This window comes from Arvicanthis niloticus, chromosome X (assembly GCF_011762505.2).
Source record: "Arvicanthis niloticus isolate mArvNil1 chromosome X, mArvNil1.pat.X, whole genome shotgun sequence".
NCBI lineage: Eukaryota > Metazoa > Chordata > Mammalia > Rodentia > Muridae > Arvicanthis > Arvicanthis niloticus.
In genome coordinates, this window is record NC_047679.1 from 124592625 (window position 1) to 124605693 (window position 13069).

At 38.6% G+C, this 13069-nt stretch overlaps 1 protein-coding gene across 4 annotated transcripts in view; it reads left to right on the forward strand.

Moving 5' to 3' along the window:
* Positions 1 to 13069, forward strand: part of Aff2 (ALF transcription elongation factor 2) — a 450392-nt gene that overhangs the window by 45112 nt on the left and 392211 nt on the right. For 2 of the 4 annotated variants that reach the window (XM_076919068.1, XM_076919069.1), the window contains exon 1: positions 8446 to 8586. The exons of the other annotated variants lie outside the window; for them this stretch is intronic. In XM_076919068.1, coding sequence (XP_076775183.1) covers positions 8447 to 8586 — 140 coding nt within the window. In that variant the 5' untranslated portion in view covers position 8446. Of the gene's footprint in view, positions 1 to 8445; positions 8587 to 13069 lie in introns of those variants that run through there. 4 annotated transcript variants of the gene reach the window in all.

A 13069-nucleotide genomic window follows, 5' to 3' on the forward strand; every position in this document is an offset into this window, starting at 1 on the left:
GGACTCACCTCGCTAGACCCCAGATTAAGGTATCAAGAACATGTCATTCCTATGCCTGGAGGCTGAGGTTGACACAAGCAGTAGTGGCCAGACTAAGTCAACGCACTGGATGTAGGACCACAATTAGATATAGATATTGGGGTGGTTTTATCGAGAAGATCAGGTAGACTTAGACCTGGCACAAGTGTGCTAGTTGTGGATATTTTTAATATTTCTTAGTAGAATATAATTTTGGTATTGACATGATGTCAAACAAAAGATTTATTTTTAAAAATCTTCATTTTTTTCTAAGTTACATTTATTTGTTTGATCTCTCACTCTCACTGTGTGTTTGTGTGCATGCATGGGTACACTCACACAAGGACATGTAGATGTGAATACACATGTCTTTGAAGGTCAGAGGACAGCTTGTGGAAGTTGATTCTCTTCTTCTACCATGTGGGTCCTGAGGATGAAATTCAGGTCATCGATCTTTTCAGTTAACACCTATGTCTGCTGAACCATCTCTCTGATGCTTCAATTAATCTATTAAATTATGATTATAGAAACTCACTTACTGACAGAAGAATAAGAGCAATAACAGCACTGCTGATTATGTTCCTGTACATAAAAGTGACATCTGTGTTAAAAGAACCGTTAACAATCCTAAATATTGTCAGATACAAGAACCTGATTTTGAATATCAACAACCTGGAAATCTTACTAAAGCTTTTTTCATCTTTGTACATTTTTAATGTATTTACTCCATTTTTATTTTTTTTAAAAGAAACAGAATTACTAAGAGAGATAACGTTTCCCATTATTTAGTACAGTGGATTTGAGTACAGATTTACACCTGCTCTCTTGGAAAACTCAACTAATGTCTTGTTCATATTTTGTACTAAGAATATAAATGGACATCAAGATGACTTGCTTAATTTAAAGCTAATTTGGATACACATTACAGTGGTAATGACAATACACTTAGGAGAAATCAAGACTCAAGAAATCAAGTGTGGTAGGATTGATGACTTAGTAATTAAGAGCACTGGCTGTTCTTCCAGAGAACCTGGATTTGATGTGCATCACTTACATGATGGCCAACAACTATCTGTATCTCCAGTTCCAAAGACTTTGGTTCAATTCTCTCTTCTGGCTTTTTTTGGGTAGTGCACATATGTTGTTCACATGCATGCATGCAGGCAACACACACACACACACACACACACCCCACACAGAAAACACACATATAAAATAAAAGTAAATGGATATTTAAAAATATGTTCATAGAAACTATTGTGCAACTATGACATCTCTAGCTCTTAGACTAGTCTGATCCATGTTTTATGTATCATTCTCCATTGTAGCTTGACATGATATTACAGGCCTGTCACTCCACCATTCAAGAGTGCTAGCCAGGAGCATCTGCAAATTGAGGTTATCCTTGGCTACCTAGCAAGGCTATTTCAAAGAAAGAACAACAACAAAATACCCATGATATAAGAACTAAATTTGAGACCCAGTGTGCATCATTGAATAATTTTGTTATTCTGTTGGTGCTTTTGTGACATATCAATAATATAAACATTAATAATTTCCTCTTTCTTCATATAGGAGAGTCCTGTAGATGGTTGAATGTCTATGCTTCTAATCACAAAATAGTTTTAATCAATATAGTCCCATAATCAATGATAAGCTAAGTCTTAGGAACCTGTGCCTCATTTTTCCTTCACTTCAGGCCAGTTATATTGGAAATTTTAGTTGGAATTGTGTGAAACTCCCTTTTTTGCTGTAGTCTGTTGTCATCTTAATACTAATTTGTTCATGTTTATTTGAATGATATCAGACACTCATTTATTGAGCAGTTACTAAAATGTTGATCTTGCTTTCCAAGAATCAAAGACTTGTTAAGAAAATAACAAATGTCCACAAAACAAACAAACAGAAAATCAGTATCAACAAAGTCATATTAAATGTAATAAAGCCTTATGAGGCCTTACAAGATGGCCTCATGCATAAAAGCCTTTCTGTATAAGCACACTGATGTGAGTTTGATCCTTAGAATGCATGATGGAAGGAAAGAACTGACTCTGAAAGTCTGTCCCCTGACCACATATGCAGTGTTGTGCCTGGCTTTCTACACCATATATAAGTACACACAAAATCATAATGAAGAAATGAAATGTTTTTTAGTGTTGGGGGACCTATGGAAAGAATATGACATTGAGACAACTAATGTAGTCTTCCCTTCTGGGAGTGCTAGGGCAAGTGGCCTGGCTGTTGATTTTGTACATGAAGAGATGTGCAATGACTATCTGAGTGGAAGATAGACAAAAAATGACTAAGGAACAATTTGCATATCATTTGGATGGTTATGTGATAAGCACAAGGAGGAGGCTGAAAATAAACGGGACTGACTCCCTTAGGAATAAAACAGTAAGGGCACAGAGCACAAAAGAGACTGAGATAACACGGTGGCCATACTGCTAACAACCTTGGTTCTTCAACATGGGATAATAAGTGTGTGTATTACACACAGCGGAAGGTACTGAAAGTAAGCATGGAGTAGTATTGCTGGTTCTGGGTGTCTGTGGTTAGAATAGTTGAGGCTAGGAAGTGCAATCATGAATCAAGCTGAAACAGTGCTTTAATTTCAGCAATGACCTTGTACCTATAAATGCAGACATTTAGAATACCTTTGTGTTTTTAGACCAAGCAAATTTTCTTCAGTGGATATTTTCATTTGAATTTATGTTAGAATAACACAGTAGCAATGCAAACTACTATGCATTGACAAATGATCTTATATGCTATTGATGTCTTTAAAAATTCTAAAATAAGAAATTTGCATTTGCTTAGAATTCATGTTGAGAATCTATCATAATAGGTTGGTGTTGGGCCTTGGACGAGGTAACTCCATTTAACCTGTTACTTTCAGTCACGTAGGACAGGTAGAGGGCATGATTAACACTTCCACGTGGTCCACATCTCTCATTAACACAGAGTTGCCCCTCCTTTTATGAAAGAAAAAAGGGTGGGATGTTGGGCCTAACACAAGGTCTAATCTCCATTCCACCTCCACCCTTCAGTCATGTACACAGGTGGAGGGTGCTAAGAGGCCCTAGAGAGATTTACATACTAATGAGGTACCTGAAGGCCAGAGGTGGAGCCAATTAAACATTCCTCCCCAGCCCCTCCCCCCTTCTCCCCTCCCCTTTTAACTCAGGTCGATCCTGGGTTTGGGGGGTATGCATCGAGATCCGTCCACGATCCACCATGTGAATAAACCAGTTTTGGAAACCCAAGGGCTTCCTCGTGTGTTGGGGCTGCGCCGCTATGAGGAACCATGAGGAGCCAGGGAGAGACTTTTAGTTAATGAACAGCCGGGCCCAACTTCCAGCTGGAGAAACCCAGAGCGTTCCCAGCCGACTACCCACAGCATGGCAGGAGGAACCGCGGGATCCTCAAGCCTTTTTTTTTCCCCACAGGTTGGCTGCCAAACTCTAGTGTGCCTTTGGATCTTTATCGATGGTTCTGGATTTCATAGGGATGAAGGAAATGCTTTCATTTTCACCTTAAAGCAAGGCCCATGAATACTTTTTGTTTTCAGAACAGTCTCTTCAAAATGCTTCTAATAAATAAGTCCAGACAATAAACAATGATATAAGTAGTTTATAGTCTTAATCTGTCCCTAGGTCTCTTTACAGTTCATAACATTGCAAGATACTGGAATTTAATCAAATTTAAACAATGAAAAAGCCTTTCTTCGGAGAATGGTATTTTAGCTGTAAGTATTGTCCTTACCGTTGTTCTTTCCTGTCTATCTACTGATGTACTGAAGAAGGTTTATATCTCCTCTTGTTCCTGTTACTATCACTCTCTACTGTTCTAAGTATCAAGGTCTTTTATCCCTGGACACTTCCTGCTAGCTAAGAGGAAGCCATGTAATAAGCAGAGCATTGCAGTGTTATGTGGCCAGTTCAGCCGAGCCATCTCTCCACCACAAGTCAGGTGTAGCTTCCTAAAATACCTTCTGAAAGCAATGTGCTGGATTCATGTCCCACTCTGCTAGTTCATGAGTTGGAATGAGATCAACTCCTGTTCTCACCATCTGTAGTTGTTGAGTCAGGGGGCTCCCACTAACATTCTGTGTTGGGGATACTGAAAGAAACGCTGCACTCTGACTGAGAAACTTCAGTACTTTGCCACACAGAGCTCTCCTTATCTGCATATTGGAGTTATCTGCAGTAGTGATACCCGCTCATACTTAAGCATAAAACCACATAAGCAGTTATTTCCTCTTTTTTTTTTTTTTTTTTTTTTTTTTTTGGTTTTTCGAGACAGGGTTTCTCTGTGTAGCCCTGGCTGTCCTGGAGCTCACTCTGTAGACCAGGCTGGCCTCGAACTCAGAAATCCACCTGCCTCTGCCTCCATCAGGTAGGAATAACTTTTATAGTTTGAGTGATTCTAAAAAAATGATTCATAGGATTAAGAGAATAAATATTATATTTTTATATAGTTATGCTATGATATATACTAGCTAGATATAACTCTTTTGTTTACAAATATGTCACATTATAGTACATTGGTATATTTTGGTCTTTGTAATTTTATGATTTTTTTTTGTTTGAATGAAAATATAAGGACCAAATAGCTAAGGCACACTTTTGGGGCTCATCTGAATTACTCTGTCACAGAGATTATCTTAAAATGGAAGTGTAGTTGAGTTCCAACTGTACTCTGAAAATCCATTTTTCACAACCATGATGGTAGGGTTATGAGAGTTATTTGTGTATCAATCCCCTTACCTGAGATTATCAGAGCTTCAGGAAATATTTGTCAGATAAATCAATGAAGGTTTATTGGAAATGCAATAATTGAATACCAAGTAATATCTAAACACATAACTATGGGGTAGATGAGCAAATAGACATTCAAGGCCCTAGAAAATTGTCTCTTAGAGGTCAACTAATTGTTTCACATTCCAGAACAAATCTGTTTTATTCAGTTTGTAGAGTTTTCACAACTACATATTACACCCTTTATATTTGAAAGAAATATTAATTCTTTCCTAAATGCTCACTTCTTCTGGCTGAATCATCATAGCCTTTGTACCTCAATTCCTACATTCATCTCTCTGTATCTCTAAGAATCTGCATTGTACTCTGATCCCGGAGTGCATCATAATCATCTCCCTGCTGTACACTCCAGTGTGAGATTTTTAAAAAGGATTAGTGAGTGTTTGCCTTCCAAACTCGGATGATGGTAATCACAGACTTCATTAGTGGATGAAGCAAACCATAAGACAATATGTCCTTGGTTAGATTTGTGCTGGGAGTTTCGTTTTGTTTTCAATATCTAGATTGAGCACCTTTTACACTGCTTTCTTCAAGTTATTTGTAGAACTCATCTATAAGCTGACAGCATCAGAACCAGAAGATATCTTTTTGCTGCTGCCTTCCAGTCCTGAATATTGAAAACAGTACACTTAATAGTTTATTATGCTTTTTCAAAAAGCTTCCTCCAAGAACTGGAGAAATATTTCACCCTCTTTCTATACAATTCTGGTCCTCAGAGATTGTGCTTTAGCCAGGAAATATTGATTTGCTATTGTTTAGGCCCCAAAGGAGTGTTTCTTATCTCTATGACTGCATTTTGTTTAGAATGAGAGTTGACAGGATTCAGATTTAGTTAAGTGAAGTGTGTCAGTGTTGGTAAAATGTTAAAGAATGAGAACAAATGGCATATTAACCCAGGAAAATTTGTGTGAATTTTGTGAAAAGAACCCAATCCTGGAATCAAGACTTTCGTAGTATAGATTTACAGATGATAAATGTTAAATGACTAAGACTCCTTGTGGAGGAAGGGAATTCGTTTTCACATATTTTATACAGGTTAAGTCACAAAGACAGCCTGAAATAGAAAACCATTCAAACATTAAGCATTAAGGGAAGAATGACATCAGGCGTGGTACTCTGTGATTATTATTTTCTTCTTTTTACCCTACTTAACTTCTTCTTATACTATCTTTTGTTATTTTTATGTATTCTCATAATAAATAAAATAGCATGACTGAATTATGTGAACTAAAAATAATATATACATATATGTGCATGATGAAAAAAGGAGGAAACCCATAGAAATGCACTGTTTATGATTGTTATTATTACATGAGGAGGTTATGAACTGTTTTAATTTTGTTATTCTCTGTTTTTACACATTTCTTTAAGGATTGTATACATGTGAGCTAGGATTTTTCAGTCTTGGCATAACTGATGTTTGGAGCAGAGTGACTCTGTTGTGAGGTATAGTCCTGTGCACCATGGCCTCTAGACCCTTGATAGAATTATCACTTGTTACCCCAATGTTATGACAAGCAAAAATGTCTTTAAGCATTGCCAAGCATCATCAGCATTGAGATTTAGGATAAATTTAGCTCTCACTCAAAAACACTTATATGAACTGGGTGAAAGAGAGGATGGGGGAGGGGAGTGTGGAGGCAAGATCGGATACAGGGAGAGACAGGAAAGAAGCCTGAGGGCCAAGAGAATGAATGGAAATCTACAGTTGCCAGTGGTGAGGGTGGGAGTGGGTGGGGTGGGTTTAGGGGGAGGCAGAATCTCTAGGAAGTCCCAGAGAACTAAGATAGGGGAGAATACTAGGAGTCGTAATCATCTTTCTGCTGTACAGTCCAGGGTGGGTGGGTGGGTGACCTTAGCTGAAATGCCTAACAGTGGGGACATGGAACCTGAAGAGGTTACCTCCTGTAGCCAGGAAGGATCCACAATGGAAAGATAAGGACACTAACCCATCCACAAAGATTTCAACCCCAAATTTGTGCTATCTAAAAGAAATTCAGGGATAGAGGAGCAGAGACCAAAGAAAAGGCCAACCAATAACCAGCCCAACTCGAAGACCGTTTCACAGGCAAACACCAATCTCTCATACTATTAATGATACTCTATTATGCTTGCAGACAGGAGCCTAGCATAACTGTCCTCTGAGAGGCTCTACCTAGCAGCAGTCTAAAACAGATGCAGATACCCACAGCCAAACATTAGACAGAGGTTGGGACACTTATGAATGAGTTGGGGAAAGGATTGAAGTCCCTGAATGGGATGGGAATCCTGCAGGAAGATGAATGGAATCAAGCAAACTCCACCCCTGGGAGCTCTCAGTGTCTGAGCTACCAACTAAAGAACATACACAAGCTGGAACGAGGTCCCTGGCCCATATGTAGCAGACAGGCAATTCAGTCTTCATGGATGCCCTGTCTGGACTTAGTGGGAGAGGATGCACCTAATTTTCAAGAGACTTGATGTGCCAGGGCGGGGAGATACCCAGGGATGGGGTGCACCTACTCTGAGGAGGAGAAGGGGGTGGGGGAGGGACTCTGTGAGAAAGGTATGGGAGGGGGAGCAGCATTTGGGATGTAAATAAATAAATAAATAAATAAATAAATAAATAAAAGAAACAAAACCACTTCTATACATTAAACCAGCACTTCGTGTTTGTGTGTGTGTGTGTATGTGTGTGTGCGTGTGCGCATGTGTGACACATATGTGAACATGTCTCTATGGGTATCCATGTTTGTGCAGGTGCATGTTTGCACGTGTGTACATGCCTAGAGAGTAACCTCATGCGTTTTTCTTCAGGAGCTATTCACAGTGTCTCAAACTGTTTTGGGAATTGCTAAGTAGGCTATGTGGGCTAGCTGGTAAGCCCAGAGATCCTTCTGACTCCTTGTTCCTACTTCTGTGAATGTACATGTGGCCTTTGGGATTTGAGCTTGTTTCCTTTCATGGAGGTTTCTTGAATTTCTCTTGTAATAAATGATTGATAGGGCACCAATTTTCTCCATATTAGAAAAACAAAGACATAAAAATTTTCTTCTATGTTCTGGTACACACTTACTATTTGTATATTTGATAATGAAAAATTAGTATCTTATTAGTTTTAGGCACAAAACTCCTTTTCCTATACTGTAAACTCTCTTTTGGATTTTTAAAAGAAAGGAGATCAGACAACAGTGGAGGTGCCCCAGCCTATAATTTTTGGAATTGGACTCTGAGTTCTGTTCTAGAGACTATACAACAGAGGTGCCATCAAGAAGGCTTCTTCCTTTCTGCAAGACCTCTGTATAATAAAGGGTTAAGTTAGCAGGAACGTGTTAGTCCTCCATCTGCTCCAGGGAGGCAACCTCTAGACCCTTGGAATATTTTGTCTGATAAGAGTATCTTTGTATACCTGAGACCTTGGGCCACTGCAGCTAGTTTATGCTAACAATGCGGGCTATGGTGGAGGCCTTGAGTCACTCACTATCTCTGACCACTGAAGCAGTTGGAGGTCAGGCATGTGAGTGCGTCATACCTACTGACTGACTCTCAACAAAAGCTAAGAACTGATAGCTGAGAGAGCTTTCCTGCTTGTCCTTCAAGAGTAGCCAGTGATTTTAGAGGCCAGGAGGATGATGGAGCCCAAGGACATGAGTAGGGGCAAGTTTCTCCACAGACATAGGATTCAGTCTACCTCAGGAGATCCCTGGCCAGAATCTTCTACCCTTGGAGTCTCACCTGTGGCTACATTTGACAGGGTATCTTTTGCAAGGTAAGCAGAATAGAGGTGTAACTTCTAATGGCTATTGCTTTTCAGTGTGTTCTGAGCCATATTCTTAGGCCACTTGCTATGCTTTTTGGCATGCTCATTTTACTGTTTTGTTATTCAGTTGAGTAAATTAGTTTAGTATTACGAAGTGAATCACCTTCAGAGTACATATGCCTTTGTGTGGAAGAAAAACTCCAATCTGGGAAAATGTAAGGAGAAGCTTTATGACATCTAAATTTTCTGTATCATGGGTTCTTTTTAACAACCTTATTCTCTATGTATATAGATATTGGACCATATTTTACTTGCTGATTCTATTATGACAACTACACCTAAGTCAGTCAAGGTTTCAGCTTCAGTTGGATTCTTTGTTGCTGTGGAGAGAAAAAAACAAAGCCACAGGAAAAAATAAGACCCCCAATAATTGCATTCTGGAGGTGAGATAGGGAATCATACCTCATACCTACAGTGGATGGGAATTTCAGCAGTGCTCAGGGGCTTCTCCTTTCTACATCGGAACACATTTTCTGAGGACAAATGGACTATATTTTTTTATAATGTGACCTCTCATGTGTGTGTGTATGTGTGATTATTTTAAAAATTGAACTGTAACTAATATAAAATGAAATGTACAGAGCTTAGGTGCTTAGTTCAATTAGTATGTATAATTGCATCCTCCCAGGTAATCATCTTTCAAAACAAATATTGAACAGTTTTGTTCAATAGTTATATAATACTATTCGCAATTGCAATTAAAAAATTTCTAGTAGACATGCTAGAAAAAGTATCAAGAAACATATGAAATCAATGTTAATTTTATGTTTGAACCTAGTGCTCTTTTCATTATCATTTCAACATGCAACACCAAAGTTATACTAAGAATTTTCATTTTCTTTGTGATTCTTTTAAAAATAGTATATTTATAATTCAACTGGACACAAATACTAATGCTTGCAAACCTTTGGCAATATAGAACATAGAACTGTCTTTGACTGTCTCTGAAAAGGGTATGAAAAGTGTGAACTCTGTTAATGTGTAAACATGCACTCAGAATTCTAGTTGCACTGAATACTCAGTCACAGTTAACAGAAGGCAGATTCTTTCTGGTTGTCTGAAGATAGGAACTACAAACTGGCCCTCCTTGTTTTCTAACAAACTGTTATTAGTCTGCCTTCATTGGCCTTATACCATCATGCCTGAAACATGCATAACTTTGGCTAGAAAGTTTTCTCAATTGTTAAAATGCTTGCTGTAAAAGCAAGAGGACCTGAGTATTCTGGGCACTTTTACTTATGTATAACTTCAGAACTGGAGGTGGGAGACAAGCAGGTCTTACCTAGCCACCCAACCTAGTCAATTTGGTGAGCTTCATGTTAAGTAAGAGACTAGATCAAAATAAGACGAAGAGAAACAGTAGAAAACCACCAGTATCAACATCTGCCATACACATGCATACAAGCAAACTACACACACATACGTGTATGCAGATATACATACCAATGCAAATCCATAAAATACACAGTCATAAAATTCTCTCTCTTTGGTAAGTATGGGACACTATGGGTATTCCCACAAGAAAGATTATAACATCATCTTAGCTCTGTAACAGCCTACAACACAATGGAAGAATGTCTTTCTGCATATCATGTGATAGAATTATACCATAGTTCTCATGATACAGTAAGCTTCTAAAGATCAGATCTATTCTGCAACCATGTTTAGGATCTCACAAGTCAAAGAAGTGATGAGAAAGAACAGAAAATAATAACAATAAGAACATGGATTAGGGGAAATGAGGGAAGGATTTTGGTGGGGGTTGAGCAGGAAGGGCAATGAGTGGTGCATAAAGTGAATAAGAATAATAAATAAATAAATAAATAAATAAATAAATAAATAAGAACATAGATTAGTAGTCAAATTGGGTGAATGGTTTTGGCTCTCTGAGTCTTTTCTCCATCACTCACTGTGATGGTTTGTATATGCTAGGCCCGGGGAGTGGCACTATTAGAAGGTGTGGCCCTGTTTGAGTAGGTGTAGCCTTATTGGAGTATGTGTGTCACTGTGGGTGTGTGCTATAAAACCTCATCCTAGATGCCTGGAAGCTAGTATTTTCCTAGTAGCCTCCATATGAAGATGAAGAACTCTCAGCTCCTCCTGCACCATGCCTGCCTGAATGCTGCCATGTTCTTGCCTTGATGATAATGGACTGAACCTCTGAACCTGTAAGCCAGCCCCAATTAAATGTTGTTCTTATAAGAGTTGCCTTGGTCATGGTGTCCCTTCACAGCAGTAAAACCCTAACTAAGACACACATTAAACATAATACATATTTATTCGAGTTGCCAAACATTAAACAAAATATTTAAACATTTTTGCAATGACTGCTTCATTCACTCATCTAACAAATATTTTAAGACATACATCATATTCCAGGTATTAGAGTAGTGGCTGACAATATAGCAGCAAATGAGTTAGTCATGGCCCATCAAGTAAAACTTGATGTCTTCTTCAGAAGGGGTTTTATTATTGTATGTGGAGGCCAACATGAGAAAGATCATGGTGCATTTGAGAGCAAGAATGGGTTGTTGAAATCACATTTCCTAATCCTGCAGGGAAAGTAGACTGGGGGGTTGGTAGAGGAGTAGGATGAACATCTCACTATATGCTTTATTGCTGCTGAAAATGGTCTAAATCTATCACTATGTACTTGGTATTTCTAATTAAAATTATTGATATTGGGAATACTTTGTGTATTTGAATGAGACCTATGTCAGTTCTTCTGTCATAGGTATAGTGGGAGACATGGAGACACGATGGTTTAATGTGCATGTGCTGTGCTAAACCAGGCATACTTTACTTTTTAAGATCAGGTAATCTTCAGAATCAGTCTCTCCTACCTTAACCTCACTAAGTGCTTTGATAATGCTCTTGAGGCTTCAGAGGCCTTTTCTTTCTCACCCTCTTCCTGGTGCTGCTTCTCTTCTATCATTTCTCAATACAAGGTCTTGCTACATTGTTGGAGTTTGTCCTAAGCTTATAATGCCCTTGCATCTCCCTCCTGAGTGCTGGGATCTAAAGCATGCACAACTGCATGCACAGCAGCACCAGGCTTGGAACAGAATAGATGATTAACAAATATGTTTTAAATGCCTGGACTACACCTTTGTGCCTCAACACTAATCTAGTTTAACCAAAGTCATCCCATCAGTCAACACATACTGACCAGTAGCTGTTCACTGCTGAATAGAAGGATCTCTGGCCTGTTATGACTCCTGATCTCTCTCTGCTGTCATTTGCTTGTGATCTTGGCCAATCACTTATGTCCTCTGGGCCTGTTGTTTCCATGCAATAAAATAGTGAGTTTGACTCCATGACCTGAGATTTCTTCACACTTCTAACTCTGTGATCCTTTGACTCCCACACTCTTGGCCCTGATACCCATACTTGATTAAGTTTCTCAGTAGCCAACAGTTTGGGAATTGGAGCTCAAAACATTTGAAAACAGAGCACATTGTCAATAGTAGTGGTGGAGCTGCACTTGTTGGTGCAAATGATATGCAAAGGCAGTGAGAGGGTTATGGACTCTGTTGGAACCCGTGCTTAATTCATTGTTCCTGTCTTTGTCTTTTATAATTTACCATCTAAGCACTTGATCATCATCGCTGTGTGTGACAAAGAGGAAAAGTTAATCCCATACTTCTCTATATTTAAAAGGTACATCTTCGTTTTAGACTAAAATGTCTCTAAGGTCAGTTCTGATACAGACATTTTTCTGAACTTTTTGCTATATATCATGTTATCCTCTGTTTGAGCACTAGACTTTGGTTTGTCAAGATTTGGACTGTTTTAGAGTAGTTACTGATTAAGCTCACAGCCCCAGGGCAAAGAGCAGTAAGAGAGGAAAGCCAAAAGCCAATTACTATAGGTTGTCCAGTCCATTTTACAATTTATTTATCCTGTGAGCTATCCAAATCACCATAAGAAATATTTCTGCATATGTAGGAGTCTGAATTTTCTGTCCTAGAATATTCATTCAGCTTTTATTCAGCACGTTATACACATAAGAGCAATCCTGTAATTTATGGGTGCTTGCTATTAGGTTTTGTTTAAGTGAGTACCTTGCAAAAAACCCCCTGTTTTCTGTTCATGAATAAACCACATGAAGTGAATTTTCCTACAACTAATTTCAAATGGAGAGTTTTCAGGGTGTAATTTAGATGTAGTTGTGGTGGTTTATGACCATAGCAAGTGTAGGTGTGTGGGTAGGAACCAACACAGTTGCATACATGTAAATGACTGGAAGCCAGAAGGCAGAAGGAGATCCAGTGGTAGGGTTCCAGCTCAGTTTCACATCTCTAGCCTCAGGCATTGGATACTGCTAATTTTTCAAAGGGCAAACATTTGTTTTACAGAAGAAATTCTGATTTGATTAAGATATTGCTTCCAGACCTAATATTCCTTTAGCAAATCATGCCTACATCATGAT